Source organism: Dunckerocampus dactyliophorus, chromosome 7, assembly GCF_027744805.1.
Source record: "Dunckerocampus dactyliophorus isolate RoL2022-P2 chromosome 7, RoL_Ddac_1.1, whole genome shotgun sequence".
NCBI lineage: Eukaryota > Metazoa > Chordata > Actinopteri > Syngnathiformes > Syngnathidae > Dunckerocampus > Dunckerocampus dactyliophorus.
Window position 1 is genome coordinate 25,890,007 of NC_072825.1, and position 20,319 is coordinate 25,910,325.

Below are 20,319 nucleotides of genomic sequence, written 5' to 3' on the forward strand. Positions count from 1 at the left end.
TAAGTAGCTGTAAAAGTACAATAATTATATGAAGGAACACAGACAAACTTACCACTTTAATTGGGCCAACCTTGGGTGCTGTTATTTTTTTTTCTTTCTTCTTTTTACCTTCGTCAGCCTCATTTTTGATATCACTGGATAAAATATAAAATCATCAGTGCAATGTATTTATTGTTCTTTCTTTGAGATACTAATTCAATTTTTTGACTAATTTTGGTGCGATATAATTTGACCGGACAACCCACTAAACTGATTTGTTGAAGAGTTAAAGAACATCACCTTAAACAAATATCTTGTTGGCAGTCAGTTGCATCATTTCGCAACTTGTCTGTTTCAGCCATGTGCAGGCCTTAGAAGATGCAGGTTGGAGAATGTTTCACAAGAAAATCTCAGTAGTCCTGTCTGGAAAAACCAGCCATATCAAAAGGAGTCTCATTTGACCACTTAATAATGAAATAGAAGACAACGCAGAATCATACCCGAGTCCTGCTGTCCTTCCACACCCGATGATCAGGTTCCAGTGTTTAACCGTGTTTGACATAGATGGGTTGCTCACACACACAACACACCCTTTCTCCTCCTCTGCTTCTCCTGTGACTTCAGCAGAACACTTTTATTAGCATAAACACATCAAAGCAGTAAAGACACTCTTGGTGCCATACAGTGCAGTGCAGCTTTTCGGCAGTTAGGGGAGGCCGGTGACCTGCTCAAGGTTTATTTAAGGGAGAAAGACATCTCACTCTCAGGGAGGAAGTGTGCATGTTCAGATGGTGAAGGGGAGCCAGGTTGTGGAGGGCTGTGAGGGTGATGGTGAGGTGTTTGAAGAAGTAAGGGATTATACAGCCTCTTCCAGTCTTGGACCAGTCAGCATGAGGTCTGCAAAAAAGCAAATTAAATGCTTATTGGTGGATGCAATTCATAACATTTAATGATGTTGATTTTAATTAAAAAAAAAATGTAAACATTGCCATCTCCCTGGTTTCAGGTTAGAAATCTAGGAGTAATAAAGGACTTTGACTTGAAATTTACCAGCCACATCAGCAGCTTTTTACCACCTAAGTTCATTGCTAAAATCAAGGGAATAGTGTCTAAACTAAGACTAATCCATGCATATATATATATACATACATACTATATACATATACACATATACATACATATATATATATATATATATATATATATATATACACATATAGTACATACATATATACATATACACATATATATACACATATACACACACACATATATACTGTATATATATATACACTGCTCAAAAAAATTAAAGGAACACTTTGAAAACACATCAGATCTAAACTGGGGGAAAAATGATCTTGAATATCTTTCCTGATAATAAGTGGGTGATGTATTAGTAACAAAATGATGCCACATAATTTGATAGAAATGAAAATGATCACCCTATAGAGGGGGGAAATCAAAGACACCCCAAAAATGAAAGTGAAAAAATGATGCAGCACACTGGTCCATTTAGCTAAAATGTCATTGTAGCAACTCAAAATGATTCTCAGTAGTTTGTGTGGCCCCCATGTGCTTGTACGTGGGGGCCACAAAAAACACAGCTTTTTCACCCTAAATCTGTCATAATTTATAAATATATGATAATACAGGTCAAATTTACAGCATACATGTACCACTCTTTCAAAAAAGCCCAATTGTTACGTCTTTATGCTTCACTGATGATGTTTTTTTTCTTTTTGTTGCAGCGAGGTGCACAAGTTGAACACAAGTTAATGTGTGATCCAAAGTCATGTTACAAAAAGTACGACAGGCAAGCAGTGTGGATTATGTTGATGCGGCTTGGAGAAATGCATTCTTTGACAGCTACCTGGAACCATCCAGCAGCCAGCAGAGCAGGGCAGTCTCGAACTACGGCTAGCCGCTTCACAGTGACTCATGCTGTTGTCATGTTTATTTTGTCATGGAAATAATGACTGTATGTGTCAAACTGACCTCTGGACTATAAAGATATTGAACCTTGATCCGTTCTGGTTCACAGACCTTTGACAGTGGGGCTGCAAATTAACCCAATGTTGAAAATTGGCATTTTTGCACTGTACTGGACATTAGGAGATGTTGTGGAAAGTTGGTGCTAAAAATACCATGACCAGGAAGTGCAAAACTGCAAAATGTTCAAATTTTACAAACTGTAAAACACTTTTACATTGCATGAAGCGTAATTTACAATCCAGGAAAAAAAATTAACAATGCTTGAAACAAATTACAATTATAAATTACAATGTGGACCAAAAGGAAGATTTGGGGCGAAACATCCAGGTAAGAAGTACTAATAGCTTTATGAATCCGAAAGTATCAGACTCGACCTCCAAAAAGCCCAGTAGTGGATAAGAAGCACAGTTAAATTTACTGTACTGAATGAATGAAGTTTTCAATCCAATATTTGATGCAGGCATTTTTTTCAGAGATTTTAGAGCATACAGTATAGTGGTCTAGGCAGCATAACAGTGGAACATTTGAACGGTGTACAGTCATGGCCATAAGTTTTGAGAGTGACTTAACTGGCATCTCAATAACTCTGCTGCCTCAGTATTTTTAAAGAAACGATTTTACGTGACTGAAAAAACAAGCAGTTTTTGTGTGGAAAAATGAAGCAGCAAAATTTGTAGAAGCACAAATTTCAAAATCATTCTCAAAATGTTTGGCCATGATTGTTTGTATGACACATGAACGTATCACATTTCTTTCCTGTTTAAACACTCTCAAAGTTCAAATTTCATTAGAATTTTAATGATCAACCTACTAGGTTGGACACTATTAGGTGACTCACACGTATTTCACTCCTCTGATCATGTCTCTTTGCCCTGGTGCCGTTCCGCTGTAGCATTTTTGTATCCTTGTTAAAACAAATTGCTCCTGTCGTCGTATTTTCTTCCTCCTCCTCGTCCTCCATGAACACAAGATTCATTTATTCCGTAATGGCGCCTGTTTCTTCTATTGTTTTTTGGAAGTTAGCAAGCAGCTCACACAGTTAGCTATTCTGCTAGCGATACCACAACAGGAGACGGCTCGAAGGAGATTGATTGGCAATGGTCTACAGCCAATCAGGACGCAGAAGACAACAGGCGGTGCAGACAGAAGAGAGAGAATGGAGAGAGAGGCCCCGCTACCTTGTGCTAAAGCACAGAACTACGTACAACACTCAACTTCCCACAATGCAGTTCTTCTTAAAGAGCCAGGCTCGGCCTGTAATAGCATTAATATGCTGTTAAAAAAAACAAAAAAACACTAAAATTGCAGTAAAAAATCTGCGAAACAGTGAGTCTACAAAAGGTGAACCGCGATGGAGCGAGGGAACACTAATCCAGTCAGTCTAACTTGAGAAATGCTCATTCAGGCAGTACTTCTCTGCTCTGCAAGGGACATTAGCAAGGCTTACGCGTCACAATGAAGCAGCAGTGAAGAATACGGCTCACATTTAAACACATACCCCGCTATTGTCACTACACGATCTGTACCGGAAACACAATTGGTTCTGCACATGCGTGAGGCCTATTTCATTTCCACTCGTAAATTTTTACAACAGCACTTCTGTTACTATTTACGACTTCAATATTTTTATTTTTTAATTTAGGAACATAAACGGCCAATAAATACAAATACAGCTACCATAAACCATATTAAATGCCATGATATTTGACTGTACATGACAGTAATCAGAGTTCAATAATGGTTTTGTCCGCATTCCCAGCAGCTAGAGATTTTTTTTTTTACGGAGAAAACGGAGTTTGCATGTTCTCCCCGTGCGTGCGTGGGTTTTCTCCGCGTACGCCGGTTTCCTCCCACATTCCAAAAACATGCATGTTAGGTTCATTGGAGACTCTAAATTGTCCATAGGTATGAATGTGAGCGTGAATGATTGTTTGTCTATATGTGCCCTGCGATTGGCTCGCGACCAAAGTCATCTCGGATAGGCTTCAGCATACCCGTGACCCTAGTGAATATGCTGTCAGCGGCATAGAAGATGGATGGATGTTGTCATTTTTTTTTAACTAAATAAGGTTTCTGGGGGTAGGGGAGAGATGTACAAGGTATATTGCACACATGTAGTACAAATCGGGATGCCTAAAAATAGGCCGACTGGAAGTGAACGTGTTCTTCACAAGCGTAGAACCAATTGTATTCCTGGTACAGGTCGTGTAGTGACAGCTCTTACAGTGTGTGCTGAAAAAAATTCTGGTCCTTCTGAATTCTGGACAAATGTAATTTAGGACCTCTGTAGGCTATTAGATAAATTGTAAAATAGATCGATGGTACCACGCGAAACTGATGGAGCTGATTTCAAACCTCTGACAGGGAAACACTCACATGACTTATTGCATTAGATGTCTTACCCAGAGGCCAGAGCACCCGATTTACTGAAACAAGCTCTCCAGAAAATGAGAACATTCAATAAGGACATGCAAGAAGGACCATCTGCCCTTTTGTATCCAGACTGCTGAGAGATGGTCCATGTCCCTGGGTCAGAAAGGCCATTCAAGTTGACAGTACATAAAAAAAGAACTGGTAAAACCATATGCCAGGATCAACTTTATCATTTACCTGGAAACAGACTTTGAAGGAGGTTTACTGGATTTCATTAAATACGTACTGTATGATAATATCCGTATTCATTCAATTCTCTGTGTAAATGAGCTGACGATTTTACAGCAGTGAATAATACATCAGACTGTGATTCCTGACTGTGAGTCCTGCTGCAGAACCCAAGTTGGTTTCAGCTTGGGGTCACCAACAGATGGCGGGACATTCTCCTTCAGGATTTTTTGGTAGACAGCAGAATTCATGGTTCTATTTATCACAGCAAGTCTTCCAGGTCCTGAAGCAGCAAAACAGCCCCAGACCATCACACTACCACCACCATATTTTGCTGATGTTACGATGTTCTTTTTCTGAAATGTGGCGTTACTTTTACCCCACATGTAATGGGACACACACCTTTCAAAACGTTCAACTTTTGTCTCGTCAGACCTCAGTATTTTCCCTAAAGTTTTAGGGATCATCAAGATGTTTTCTGGCAAAAATTGAAATTAGCATTAATGTTGTTTTCGTTCTGCAGTGGTTTTTGTCTTGGAACTCTGCCATGCGGGGCGTTTTTGCCCAGTGTCTTTCTTTTGGTGGAGTCATGAACACTGACCTTAACTGAGGCAGGTGAGGCCTGCAGTTCTTTGGATGTTGTTGTGGGGTCTTTTGTGACCTCTTGGATGAGTCGTCACTGCGCTCTTGGGGTCATTTTAGTTGTCCAGCTACTCCTGGGAAGGTTCACCACTGTTCCATGTTTTCGCCATTTGTGGATAATGGCTCTCACTGTGGTTCGCTGGAGTCTCAAAGCTTTGTAAATTGCTTTATATCATTTTCCAGACAAAGACAGACATTGAGAGATCTCATTTGTTCCTTAATTTTTGTAGATCTCGGCATGATGCCTCGGCATGATGGCAAGAGGTTCTATTTAAGTGATTTCTTGATTGAGAACAGGTGTGACAGTAATCAGACCTGGGTGTGGCTAGAGAAATGGAACGTGGCGTGAAAAAAATGTGATAAACCACTGTTAAGTTATGTTTCTTTTTGATGATCGCCGGTACACGAAAGTTGGCACTGAGCCACATGCAATGAGCATCAATAGAAGCGCTCAGTGATTAAAGGTGCAGACAAGTCCCAACATCTACGTGGTTTGATGTGACAAATCTTTAAGTCAAGTTGATCAAATGTAGAATTACTACAGCTTCTGCTTGGACATCAACAAGCAGCAAGCAGTTGTTTAACTCCAATGGAAAAAACAGCCACATCTCACTCGGTGAAGCTGATCTGTGAACACCGAATTAGGTTAGACTGCAGGGTTTAAAGTGTGCCTAAAGCACTTAATGTGAGCTTCCAATAATGCCTTGCACACTGCCACCGCCATATTACACACAGCACACAGGACTCACCTCTCATGGTGACATCAGCAGATGTGCGCAGGGTTCTGAACAAAACAAACCCACGAAAAGCAGCAGGCCCAGACAACATCTCAGGACGTGCACTTCGGGTTTGCTCATCAGAGCTAGCTGATGTGCTTGCTGACATATTTAACCTGTCGCTTGCACAAGCATCTGTACCGACCTGCTTTAAGTCCACCACCATAGTGCCCGTACCCAAGAAGAGCAAAGTGACCTGCTTCAATGACTATCGCCCCATAGCACTCACTCCTATTGTAATGAAGTGTTTTGAAAGAATAGTCATGACCCACATCAAAAAGAGCATCCCGGCAACCGTGGAACCTCTACAGTTTGCATATTGCCAGAACCGGTCCACGGATGATGCAGTCAACACTGCCATCAGGGCCAGGACACATACAGGGCCAGGACACATATGTCAGAATGCTATTTATAGACTATAGCTCTGCTTTTAATACAGTCAGCCCCCACAAACTCACAAATAAGCTCCTCACACTTGGCCTGTCTCCCTCCCTCTGTAACTGGGTGTTTAACTTTCTAACAGGCAGGCCCCAGTCAGTCAGAGTCCACAATCGCACATCCAGCTCAAGAATTGTGAGCACTGGGACCCCACAGGGGTGTGTGCTGAGTCCGCTCCTCTACACGCTCTTCACCTACGATTGCGTGGCCTCCCAGAACAACACCAGCATCAATAAATTTGCGGATGACACTACAGTCATCGGACTGATCACTGGTGGTGTTGAAACGTCATACAGAAGAGAGGTGGCGGACCTCATAGCTTGGTGTCGTGATAACAATCTCCTTCTCAATACAGATGAGACTAAAGAGATGATCATTGACCCAAGAACAAGGGAAAAGGAGCCACATAGACCCCTGTTTATTGATGAGACTGAGGTGGAGAGGGTGAAAACCTTCAAGTTCCTTGGCACACACATCAGCGAGGACCTCACCTGGTCTCACAACACCCAACAAATTCTGAAGAAGTCCCAAAGGAGACTGTACTTCCTGAGAAGACTGAGGAAATTTGGCATGTCCACCACAATCTTGAGTTGCTTCTACAGATGCACTATCGAAAGTCTCCTTACCGCCTCCATCACTGTTTGGTACGGTAACTGTACAACACGTGATAGGAAGGCGCTCCAGCGGGTGATCAAGACCTCACAGAACATTGTTGGGGCAGCCCTCCCCTCACTGCAAGACATTTATAAAACTAGACTCCTACGAAGAACACACAACCTCATCAAGGACAGTACACATCCACAACACTCATTATTCACACTCCTACCGTCAGGCAGACGCTACAGGAGTTTGACAGCTTTTACCCACAGGCCATCAGGCTTCTCAACGAAGCACTCACACACGCCGCACGCAACACACACTCATAGCACTTTATTTATTTATTTATTTATTTATTTACTTACTTACTTATTTACTTATTTATTTGTATATTTATTTGTATTAATGTCTCTTCTTTTTGTTGTTGCTTAATTTTGTCACAGTTGCCAGTGAGCACTGGTGGTTGATGTGCTGTGTTGCCTTGGTACCTGCCTTCTCCTGGCCTGTTTTCTCTTTTTGCAGTCACACCTTGAGCATGCTAGAGGCGGGGACGCTGGGCACACCTGTAGCTCATTTAGTCTATACCTATTTAAGCTGACTGCCCGCAGCTGGCAGCCGCTGGTTTATTGTCTCGCTACAGCTGGCTACTCGTCCCAGAACTCCTACTACACAATCCTCGTGCTACGCCTTTCTGGACCCTGTCGCTCCCTGCCATCCAGCTTTACTCCCCAAGTTTGTACTGCTCTTCATGGTGTTGCCTTTATTTGTTTTTCTGTTCCCTCTTTTGCCAAGACACCATCGCTTTCTGTTTGTGGAACTGCCTTTTTGCATTTTTTTTGTTATTAAAAGTTCCTTTACAACCACACCAGCTCTCAGCCTCTGCATCTGGGGTCCAAACCACACCACGGACTTAACAGAATAAACCAGCCAAACCATGGACCCCGCGGAGCCCGAGCCCATTAAGCTGGCGCTTCGTCACCAGGCCCAACGCCTGGGCAGACAAGAGGAACAAATGAATGCATTGGGTTCGTGCATCAAAAGCCTAGCGGACCAACAAGACGCACGCATGCAGGCTCTGGAGACCCAGCTCGGCGCGTTGGTCGCAAGTCTACAACAAGGCTCTTCCACCACCGCACCCCCCGCTAACCCTGAGGTTCCCGCAGACCCCTCGCTCTCGTCAGACGCCATCTCACCTGCATTCGGCGCAGCGCTGTCCAAACCCGAGAGGTTCTCCGGCGACTCCGGCGAGGTACACACCTTCTTGACTCAATGCGAGCTCCACTTCGAGCTGCAGGCAGCTGCTTTCCGGTCCGAGCGGGCACGGATCGCCTTCATTATATCCCACCTGACGGGCAGAGCCGGGGAGTGGGCCACGGCGGAATGGAGCCGTCGTTCCCCCATTTGCTCCTCCTATCCCGCCTTCACCAAGGCTATGGAACAGGTGTTCCAACGAACTCCTCCTGGACGCGACGCAGCACGTACCCTTCTGCGGATAAGTCAGGGGCGCCGCAGCACCGTTGACTACGCCGTGGAATTCCGTGCGCTCGCAGCAAAGAGTGACTGGAACGCTTCTGCTCTGTTGGACGTATTCTTCACGGGCCTTGCCGACCCCATCAAGGACCAGATGATTCCGCTGGAGACTCCGGCGACCCTCGACGACCTCATCGCCTTGGCCATCCGCATAGAGAAACGGCTCAACGATCGCCTCACGGACCGGAGACGCATCACTCCTAGCTACAGCCACGGCAGCTACCAGGCCCAACAGACGCCGCCTCCACCATCCGTCTACAGGGAATTACCTCCGGCGCCGAGGGTCGACGAACCTATGCAGCTGGGAGGGAGTCGTCTCACTCCTGCGGAGAGGAACCGACGCAAGCTCCTCCGCCTGTGCATCTATTGCGGACAGGCAGGCCATTCCATCTCCCGCTGTCCCGTCCGCCCCGACAGCCCACGCACCCAAGCAACACGCTCCAGTCCTCCGAGCGCGCCCGCGGACACGCCCTCCGTGATGACGTCACCACCTGACCCGGCGCGTAGACTACAACTCCCAGGTACACTCTCCTGGTCAACTAGACAATTAGAAATCAAACCGTTTATTGACTCCGGTGCCGATGACAATTTTATTGATGAGGTTTTTGTTAAACAACATTGTGTTCCTGTGTTAGAACTCAATGAGACAAGAGTGGTGCGTTCTCTTGATGGGCGTCACCTGGCCACTACCACACACCAAACTGTCCCACTTCTTCTCCGCATTTCTGGTAATCACTCAGAGTCCATGAGCTTCCTCGTCATTCCTTCCCACTCAGCACCCATCGTTTTAGGGCTTACCTGGTTGCTTAAACACAACCCCCATATTGATTGGACTAAATCCTCCATTATCAATTGGAGTGTTTTTTGTCACACACACTGCCTCAAATCTGCGTTTCCACGCACTCGGTCCGCTCACATTGAACTTCCAGAAAAAATTGATCTCACCTCGGTGCCTCCGGTGTACCACGACCTCCGGGAAGCGTTCAGTAAAGAGAAAGCTCAGTCACTCCCTCCGCACAGACCTTATGATTGTGCCATCGAGTTACTCCCCGGGGCTACCCTTCCTTCCTCGCGGCTATTTAACATTTCTAAACCCGAAAGGGAGGCTTTGGAACTTTATATCGCCACATCCCTCGATGCTGGCCTCATTCGCCCCTCCTCTTCTCCATTAGCTGCTGGGTTTTTTTTTGTGGAGAAAAAGGATAAGTCCTTACGCCCCTGTGTAGACTACCGCGCTCTCAATGATATAACAGTCAAAAATAAATACCCATTACCGCTTATGGATTCCGCCTTCAACTCCCTCCACTCCGCCACAATCTTCACTAAGCTCGACCTCCGTTCCGCCTACCATCTTGTCCGTGTCCGAGAGGGTGACGAATGGAAGACCGCCTTCAATACCCCTCTCGGACATTTTGAATATCTCGTCATGCCTTTCGGGCTCACCAACGCTCCAGCCGTATTTCAAAGCTTCATCAATGACGTCCTGCGAGACATGCTTGGTCGTTTCATTTTCGTTTATTTGGACGACATCCTAATTTTTTCCTCGTCGCTTGAGGAGCACGTCCAGCACGTGCGGCTAGTACTCCAAAGATTGCTCGAGAACAAACTATTTGTTAAGGCGGAGAAATGTTCTTTTCACTCATCATCCGTTTCCTTTCTGGGGTTCATTGTGGAACGGGGCCAACTTAGTCCCGACCCAGCTAAACTCCAGGCTGTGGTCGACTGGCCCGTTCCTACATCAAGGAAGCTTCTTCAGAGGTTCCTGGGCTTTGCCAATTTCTATCGTCGTTTCATTAGGAACTTTAGCCGGGTAGCCGAACCTTTGACGAAGCGCACATCTGTTAAAATCCCGTTTACGTGGACCCCAGAGGCAGACGCTGCATTCAGTAGACTTAAATCTTTATTCACCTCGGCTCCTGTGCTTACCCACCCCAATCCCTCCTCTCAATTCATTGTCGAGGTCGACGCCTCCGACTCCGGCGTAGGAGCCGTCCTCTCCCAGCGCTCTAGCGATGACCAGAGGATCCACCCCTGTGCCTTCTTCTCTCGCCGCCTGACCCCGGCCGAACGAAATTACGACATAGGTAACAGAGAATTATTGGCTCTTATCTTAGCCCTGCAGGAGTGGAGGCACTGGCTGGAGGGCTCCGAGCTCCCGTTCATTGTTCACACCGACCACAAGAATCTGTCATACCTCCGATCCGCTCAGCGCCTCAACCCCCGACAGGCACGGTGGGCCCTTTTCCTCACACGTTTCAACTTCACCCTGACCTACCGCCCGGGCTCCCAAAACTGCAAGCCTGACGCCCTCTCCCGACTACACGCACCTGTCCTGGAGGAACCCCGCCAGGAGTACATCGTTCCCCAGTCCCGGATCCTGGGGGCCCTGCAATGGGACATCGAGCGGCGGGTGGCCAACGCGGCAAAGGAAGTCTCCGTCCCAGAGGGATGTCCGGTGGCCCGGCTGTTTGTCATCCCGGGACTTCGCTCCGAGGTCCTCCAGTGGGCCCACGGTTCCAAGGTTGCATGTCACCCCGGAGTCTCCCGCACCGCCTTCCTGCTGGCGCAACGGTTCTGGTGGCCCTCATTCCGAGCCGACGTCAAGGCCATTTTGGACGTGAGAAGAAGGGGCAGGGGTTTCCAGTATCTGGTGGACTGGGAGGGGTACGGCCCTGAGGATCGCTCTTGGATCTCCCGGTCCCTCATTCTCGACCCCACCCTCATTTCGGACTTTCACAAGCGCTTCCCGGAGAAGCCAGGTAAGCCGCCGGGTGGCGCCCATTAAGGGGGGGGGTACTGTCACAGTTGCCAGTGAGCACTGGTGGTTGATGTGCTGTGTTGCCTTGGTACCTGCCTTCTCCTGGCCTGTTTTCTCTTTTTGCAGTCACACCTTGAGCATGCTGGAGGCGGGGACGCTGGGCACACCTGTAGCTCATTTAGTCTATACCTATTTAAGCTGACTGCCCGCAGCTGGCAGCCGCTGGTTTATTGTCTCGCTACAGCTGGCTACTCGTCCCAGAACTCCTACTACACAATCCTCGTGCTACGCCTTTCTGGACCCTGTCGCTCCCTGCCATCCAGCTTTACTCCCCAAGTTTGTACTGCTCTTCATGGTGTTGCCTTTATTTGTTTTTCTGTTCCCTCTTTTGCCAAGACACCATCGCTTTCTGTTTGTGGAACTGCCTTTTTGCATTTTTTTTGTTATTAAAAGTTCCTTTACAACCACACCAGCTCTCAGCCTCTGCATCTGGGGTCCAAACCACACCACGGACTTAACATAATTTATTGGTATATATGTTTATGTTTCTTATATTCTTATTCTTTCTTGTGTTTTCCTTTCTTTTCTTGGGAGAATGAACAGAATAAGATTTTCATTGCATAGTATAACTGCTGTTTTAAGATGCACATGACAATAAAACTCTCTTGAATCTCTTGAATATTACTGTTATCGTTATCATTCATAATAGCCATGCCATAATTCACAGTCTTGTTGGCTTCTGGCTGCCCTGTTCTTGCGAAACAGCTATTCTCCAAACGAGAAATCTCTACACGCTATAATCTCATGAGATCAGTATATACACATATACATATAGTATATATGCATATATTCATATATATCATAGTGAAGGGGTTGCGTAGGTTTACAAGACCAGGGAGCTTTGTCTCATAAAGGTTGGTGACCACTGGCCTACATCAATTATTTAATTTTAACACTTACATACAGTATGTATGCATGCATGTATTATTATTTTTTGGCTATACAACACCACTTTGAGCTTAGAATTTTGCAGTTTTTCAAAAACATATTAATTACTAAATCATGCTGTTTTGTAGTTGAATACAGCCTTTTCGTAAAAAATGCATATTTAAGCAAATTGTATGTGTTTTTTGCCTAAAATAAGCATTTTCAAGCATAAAAATGGCTAAATCACCTCACCTCCCATAGCATATTGACACACACACGAGCACAAGTCGTATTTATGTCTTAAATGGCAGATTTTTTTTCTTATTATGCCTAGTATATTGGATAATACTAGTGTAAAGGTGACTATGAGCGTTACTTCATGTCTAGAGGGCTCTAATAATGTTAAAAACAGTACTTAGGAGGTCATAAACAGGTATTCTATGCTTTGCAAATATTCAATTTATAAATATGGAATCCTGCTTTGCAGAAATTCACTTATCACGGGCGGGTCTGGCACCAATTAACTGCATTAAACTATGGATTACTGTGCATTTCATTTAAGCATAAACCTATGTCTTGGTCAATATTTTAGAAAAAAAAGGCCAGTTTTATTATATTACAATTACTGTAGTATTATTCCTATCAGTCACACTGACAACATTTTACCTTTGACATATGCAGTACTGTATAAGATAAAACAATTATTATGGAACCTGTTAGAAATTGTTCATCAATTGATGCATTCCACTTCAGGTTTTGGAACCACAAAACCAAAGTACTCCCATGCCAATTTGTTTCGGTACATAAGTATTTTATGCTTTTCACTGAGGGGATGTCTCTTTACTGCCTTGTTCCAATCTACAAGCACTCGTCCCATCATGCCCTCTGCATTATTGGCGTCTTTAAATCAGTGATGCTCGGCACACAACCATTTACTCCAAATGTACATTTGTTTAAGTGGATTGTGATTGTAGGAAGGCACATTTTTAATTTGATTTATTTGTAGATTCAAAACCGATCTTTCAGCCCTTCAATTTTAGACTATACTACAACACCACCCTACTTTGCAAGCCAAAAAGTACATGCCAGGGCTCAGAGTATGCAGTATGGTTCTTGCTGATTGTGTGGTTGAGGAGTTTGAGTGCCTGATTATTATCTGATGCATGCAAACTCCTTATCAAAGTAGCCAAATCAATACACTTGGGTGCGACTATAGCACAGGTGGTCCTTGGGTTACGTATGAGTTCCGTTCCTAGACTGTGATGTAAGTCCAGTGTTGGTGTAAGTCGGATCTTACACCTAAACTAACTTCTAAATCACTCACACTTTACGCAGATTACATGTAATAAAAATAAAGGCCATAGCACTAGCAAACTTTCCATGTCAACATCAAGACCACTACGCTAGTTATTACTGTGACTTTCATAGGATGAGCGACCAAGTAGTTGTGATTTCCGACAGTCTTGCTCCATGCGTTGCTGCAGGAGGAGAGGACAGTTGGGTTTTCCCGACGGGAGTCTGTTTTGTTTTTGCAATATAGAAATTGTTGCTCGACCGACTCCTCGTCATCATTACAACACCCAGGTAGACATTAAAACACGATCGTTATCTTGAATTATGATCGTGAGTGTCTACTGTTGATAGTAGTGTGGCTGCACGCGAACCGCACGTATTCTTCCGCGAAATAGGCGAGTCTCACGTTTATGGACCAAAACTAAGGAATTAATTTATGTGAGTAACCACGAAACGGCCAAGGACCATCTGTACATCACATAGCAGTACAACATTACATACAAAAGGACCTAACATTAATTGCTGAAACAGTATGGGCAAGCATAGGACTCAATCAACCACCGAAACCATAAATAGAAATACCGTAATCACACAATTGCCCACACTGCAGAAATTGCTCACAAGACAACATATTTTGCCCAACTCACTGGCACCGAATCAACAAAAACAAGGAAAAAAGGTTGTTTTATACAACTTTTTTTTTTACATGTTCCACGTGAGATAAAACGGTGACAAACCTCCTGAACAAACATACATGTTATTAGGATTTACTTTGACCCAGTTAAAGCCAGTACAGTAGATACTATAGGAAAATACTGTGTACATTTATTATGCTGCACCATACATATGCAGGACCTTACTCATAAGACCCACACTAAACAGGGATTTAAAAAAAAGCAAGATAAGCCTTTGGATATTATTGAACATTCAGTTTTACAAAACTTTAAAATGTAGAAACTTTCATTGAAAAAAGAACGGATCTTACCGCAAGCAAATGTTTGGCTTTCCAGTGTCTGTCCCTCTTCACTTCCTCGTTGGCAGCTGACATCACAAGGAGCTGTAGCGCATCACTCAGCATGAAGTAGTCGTCTCTGGGTCCTAAAGCCCTCTGGGTTGTAAAACGAGCTCTGCTGTAGGGGATACTGTACTGCAGAAACATTTTACACTGGCGTACCCATTCAGACATTTGACCTGAAGCAATGTACCCCCTACCCCTGCACCCTTAAAAACATAAACCTTTTTTATCCTAATTAACTTGAAATATTGAACATAATTTGTTAATTGTTCTTTCATTTTATAGTAATTCTGGGTCAAAAATGTGTATTTTGCATGGTGAAATTAAGATAAAGTTTGACATGAGCACTGATAAATAGATAAGAAATAATCCTACATAGCTTTTATTCCATTCTGATGTTGGCATTGTTCCATTTGAATGGGTTGAATTTGAGCTTCACTTTTTTTCCACTCACAATGGCTATGGTTTAAGTCTGCATATTAATTTAATAAGAAATTGTAGGGGAAAGTTCAGCAATCATGATAAAGCAGTAGTAGTACAGTACAGCAGTAGAAGTACAAAAGTACATACAACCAAAGATCACGCCTCGTTTTAGGGGGAATCCCCACACACAGTGAGTTTTTAAATGCGCCATGCAGGGATTGCAACACCAATATAAATGGAATCTTCAAGATGAAATACTCTTAATGCACAAAATAATCATCAAACTTAATTATGTGCTCATATGATGACAGCAATGAACAACTTAATGCTCTGCCTCCTTTCAGCTCCATTTCTCCTTGCTCCCTGAGGCGTTCAGGAGCACTCGTAATTGTGAGTTTTAGGCACTAATTGTTTTTCATTTTTATTCACGTACCCCCATGACAATTGGTGTACCCCTGGAGGTATGCATACCCCACTTTGGGGACCACTGTTGAATTGGTTGCCCCACTCCTTCACTCATGTCTGTTTACCCATTTACTCCAGAAACACGAGTATGCTGATTAAGGACAACGATGAGTCATCCTACATGAAGGAGGTCCATCATATGGTCCTCCTGGACCTGAACCCAGCGAAGACTAAAGAGTTAACAGTGGACCTCCTGACAGCTAAACAGACTAAGAACTGTCTACTTCCCCAGGAAGCTGTGTCAGAACTTCCTGATGAACTGTTAGACAGAATAGTCGAGCGCAGGAGGACAAGAAGGACCTGCAGCGGGTGGTGAGTCGGGCAGGGCAGCTTATTGGGACAACACTACCCCTTACTCAGCAACGTTTACAGTGGCAGAGTCCAGTGGTAGTATCCTGAAACACTCCGCACAACTGGATATCCACACACCCTCCTCTAGAAGCCGTTACAGGACACTCAGGACAAAAAAACTAAAAGACTAAAGGCCTGTTTGCGCTACAACGTTCAAGTGGTAGTTTTTTGTTTCTTTGCTTTACATGTACAAACATTTTCAAATTGATCGTCATTCATGTAAAGCTGCAACAACGCCTGAAGGCGCTGTAATTTACATACCCATGTATGCACCCCAACTGCTTGTCATTCAGGTCTTATCCAAAGCAGATTTTTAGTATTTTCCTGGGTTGACGATTCGAGTACGTAATGTGTCTTTGCTGATCACAGGGAATGCTGGAAAGGCTTTATCACTATCTTGAGTAGCATGTGCATCAACAGCCCTGCGGTCTCCCATCCATGAATTAATGCGTACTCGCTCTTGTGCACATCTCGTTTTGTAGAAAACGTACAACAATAACAAAATGTCCACATTAAAACCAAATATGTGCAGCAAGATTCATGGCTGGTGAGGCAGACTTTTTTTCTTAAACTTTAAATAATAAATGTTAATAGAAGTTTCCCATAGAGAGATATATATTTTTAAAAGTGCTGCCATTTTTACATGATTGTAGACTTAATATTAACAATTTATATTGTTTTAACACTCTTTATTTAACTACTCATTTAACACGCTTCACCACTGACCAGTGTCAGATTTTCATTTCAACACTAGTGTGAGTTCTCTCAAGAGTCATGCATTATCTCTTATTGTGTGACTTTAATACTGATTTGATTTGAAGGCTCTCAAAGGAGTTGCAACATTAACACTATGAATGTGTAAATATACTACTTCACAATTCCAAAATATTAAAAATCTAAAACACATAGACCAACTCTGATAAACAAAGATTGTACGCATGCATCAACATACATCAAATACAGTGTTTTATGTTTTCAAATACTTTGTTCCATTTCTTTCTTTTTTTAATTAACTGAAAAACATTTGTGGGCTTGCCTTTTGTATATGAAATACACACACTCGGATCAGAAGTTCGGACACTTTGTTGTAAAAGTCTGATCATCAAGTCTGTGGCGCTTGGGTATACATTGTTCCAAATTATTATGCAAATAGAATTTTAGTATCATAAACATAAACATCTTGGTTTTTCAGTGATATTCACGGATGGCATTGTTTCTTGGGGCTCTTTGGATTACTGATATCAATCTCGGACAACTGTCATAATTAGTGAGCCCAATTAAAAAGAAACTACTTAAAAATGATGTTCCACATTATTAAGCATACATGCCACATATTTCAAGCTTATTAGAAAAAGGATCTCTCTGCTGACCCACTGGGTCGTCGCTCAGCCTCCCCTTTTTCCCCCACGCCCTACCTACCCTTGGGTAAGGGCAGGAACGAAGGGGGTGGGTTTAAAACTTCTTTAGGGTTGTCAGGTGGGTACCCTCCTTCATTGGTGTTTCAATGTTTGGACGACTGATAGGTCCTTGACACCTCCAGAGAGCTCATCAGCAACACCTGGCGTACCAGGTGTGTGCCCCTATCTGCTTTGAACCTAGCAAGGGTCCTTGCGCATGATCCATAGCCACTGGCTGCTTCTCTTGGCCGCTTCAGAGACTGATCTCATTGTCTGTCGCAGAGCCTGTCCATGAATATCAAGGTCTTTCATAAGCCTGATGGTAGAGGAAGCCACAAAACCTCTGCATCCTACTTCAGCTGGATAGACCTTGGCCTTCCTTCCTCGTTGTTGTGCATCTGCAGCCAGATCTGTGTAGCACACTTTCTTTCGTTCGTAGGCCTCTTCGGTGGAATCACCCCATGGGACTGTGAGCTCTATGATGTAGACCACTTTAGTGCAGAGGACCATAGCACCAAGTCAGGTCTGAGCGTGGTGGTTTGCAATCTCTGGGGGAAAGATTAGTTGATTTCCGATATCAGCTAGCATCTTCCAATCCTGGGCCATGGCTGGTTTCTGGTCTGGTAGCAGGGTGGTTAGGCTGTTTCTGTCCCTCTTGAACGAATGTTGGCACATAGATGGAATTGGCAGCTCTCAAGGGCAAGGAGTTGATGGTGTTCCTTTTGCTCTAAGGGTTGCTGCCAGACTCTTGAGGACCTGATTGTGCCTCCAGGTGTAGCAGCCTCGTGTGAGGCTGGTCCTACAACTGGTCAAGATGTGTTTGAGAGTCGCTGAATTTGGGCAGAGGGCGCAGGTTGGGTCCTAGCCATACCACTGGTGAGGGATTTTTGGGGATGGGAGCACATCATATGTAGCTCTTATGATGAAACCAATGTTTCTTGCTTCCATTTCCCAGAGTTGCCTGCAGGTGAGCTTTCTCCTCTCCACGCCTTCCCACCTTATCCATTGTCCCTGCTTGGCAAGAGAGAAGACAGCCTTGCGCTTCTTTCAGCCTCCTTCTGACGGCGCACCTCCTCTACCACCATTTTTCTCCTTTGTGAAGCTGAAGCTTTGTGCCAAGTTGGTTTATTCACTGCAATGCCAAATCCTCCTCTTCCCAGCTGGACATGTCCAACAATGTCGTTGTGCTTCAAGGCTGACGTAGTGTGCTGTACTGCGTCGGATGGTGTCCATTTCCTTCCAGTTAACAGAGGTGGTGCAGAATTGCTGACGGTCTGATCTCTGGAGTCCTTCAATGTCATCTGTACTGTCACTTTAAAGCACTTGTATTCTTCAGTGAGGCTCGTGATAGGTTGTTCAAGGACTCCTTTGCCGTAGATGCTGATGTTGGTCAGACAGCGGGGGATCCCAAGCCACTTCTTCACATACAAAGTTATGTTTCCCTCCATCTTTTCTACCCTTGTTATTGGGACCTCGTAGATTGTGAATGGCCACCATTACCCTAGGGAGTCCAAATTGTAAGCAACAGAGTTTGAGCTTCCCTGGCAGCATTGTTTTGTTGATGGTGTCCAGACTGGTGGTGATGTCCTGCCTTAGTACCTGCACTTGGTCTTTGTCCCTGAAGCTTGCATTGTACCATCTGCCCAGGCTTTTGACAGGTTGCTCTGACACCATCGGTATTGGGTCGTCACCAATGCAGAACCTCACATTCTTAAGCTCTCCCTTGACTATTGAGATGCTTTGTGACTTATTCGGCTTGATTTTCATCCGGGCCCATCTGATGTGCTCTTGCAGCTGTCCAAGTAGCCGCCTGTTGCCTGTCAGCTGTCCCTCCAAGCAGTCACATAGTCTTTCCTAGGTTGTCAGCTGGTCTTTCACAGCAGTCAGTGGACTAGTCCAGATACTCAGTTCGTAAATACACAGGACTTGATGGAAAATGTCCTTTGTGCCAATAGATGGTAATCACATTAGGCGTGGATGTTGAGAGTGGCATGGGAACTCAGCCATGGGAAGGATGTTGGCTTGCGTATTCGGTTTTAAACCTTTGTAATATCACTGAAAGTCCAAGATCTGCGCAGCGAGTGGTAACGGAATGGTAGACACATGGAAACGACTGGAAACCGGAAGTGACTCTGACTGCCTCTTGGTCACTTTATTGCCACACAGCACCTAGCAAACACAAACAGTATACATCCTGCACTGTGCTGGACAGGGGTGTACTGGGACAAAAAATAGGTAGAATGACAGAAGATTGGGGCTATTTTGCATTTTAATTCTCTAATTCCTGACAGAGCCTCAGACTGACTTGATGCTGCATGCACATGTCAGTGCGATGAGTTTCATGGCTGTGAGGCATTGACTCTTTTGGAGGGTTTTTGGATGTTAAGACAGGTTGCTCATTAAGAAGATAATAAGAAAAAGAAGAGATAATTCACTTTTGTTTAGAAAATGTCTCCAAATTGTTTTCAAATACTGTCCTTCTTAGTCCCATTTATTTATTTTTTATGAGCTGGAAAACATTTGTGGACTTTTTATCTGTATATGAAGTACATGCAGCCTTTCCTTCTGCAGGAAAGTTTCTGATACTTTGTTGCAAAAGTCTGATCACCTGGTGAGCTTGGGTATATGATCCTCCATCTTGGCAGTCAAATTCATTCATTCATTCATTCAGCAGAGCATAAAAATATCTTAAATGTATTTGACTTTCTGCTAGTTAGTGCTTCTGCTGTCAAAAAAACCAAACGTTTTCTTCTATGGAAAAACAGCAGTGATAAGCACCTTCCACCAACTCAGCCCTTCAGGATGCAGCGGTACTGCAAGTACCTCCCCTATGACATTTCTATGTATTTTATTGTCCGATTAGCAAGAATCATGATGTCACACTTACGCTAAGACATTACACGGGCTGTAGAAAGTAAATGTTTCTGCAACATTATATTGTTGGCAAGGGCAGTGTTACTGCAGGCAGGCACGCTCGAGGCAGCCTCACTTGATCAGGAAATGTGGAAATGTTTTTTACTTAGGAAAATGTTTAAAAACGACGGTACTCATACAGAAAATACATTTAGAATACAGTTCAAAAGACAAATATTGCTATTTGTTTTATCTTTTTTTTTTTTCATCATGACTGGTGAG

At 44.0% G+C, this 20,319-nt stretch overlaps 1 protein-coding gene across 2 annotated transcripts in view; it reads right to left on the bottom strand.

Annotated features, from left to right (window-relative positions):
- The window catches only part of LOC129184910 (ATP-dependent translocase ABCB1-like), a 47,031-nt gene extending 32,430 nt beyond the window's left edge, over positions 1–14,601 (bottom strand). For both annotated transcript variants that reach the window (XR_008572003.1, XM_054781404.1), the window contains exons 1-5: positions 14,519–14,601; positions 741–876; positions 480–597; positions 280–402; positions 53–134 (exon numbers count right to left, since the gene is read on the bottom strand). Coding sequence is in view for 1 of the 2 variants with exons in the window: in XM_054781404.1 (XP_054637379.1) it covers positions 53–134; positions 280–341 (144 nt within the window). In the remaining variant the exon portion in view is untranslated. The remainder of the gene's footprint in view (positions 1–52; positions 135–279; positions 403–479; positions 598–740; positions 877–14,518) is intronic.
- Between the last annotated feature and the right edge of the window lie 5,718 nt (positions 14,602–20,319).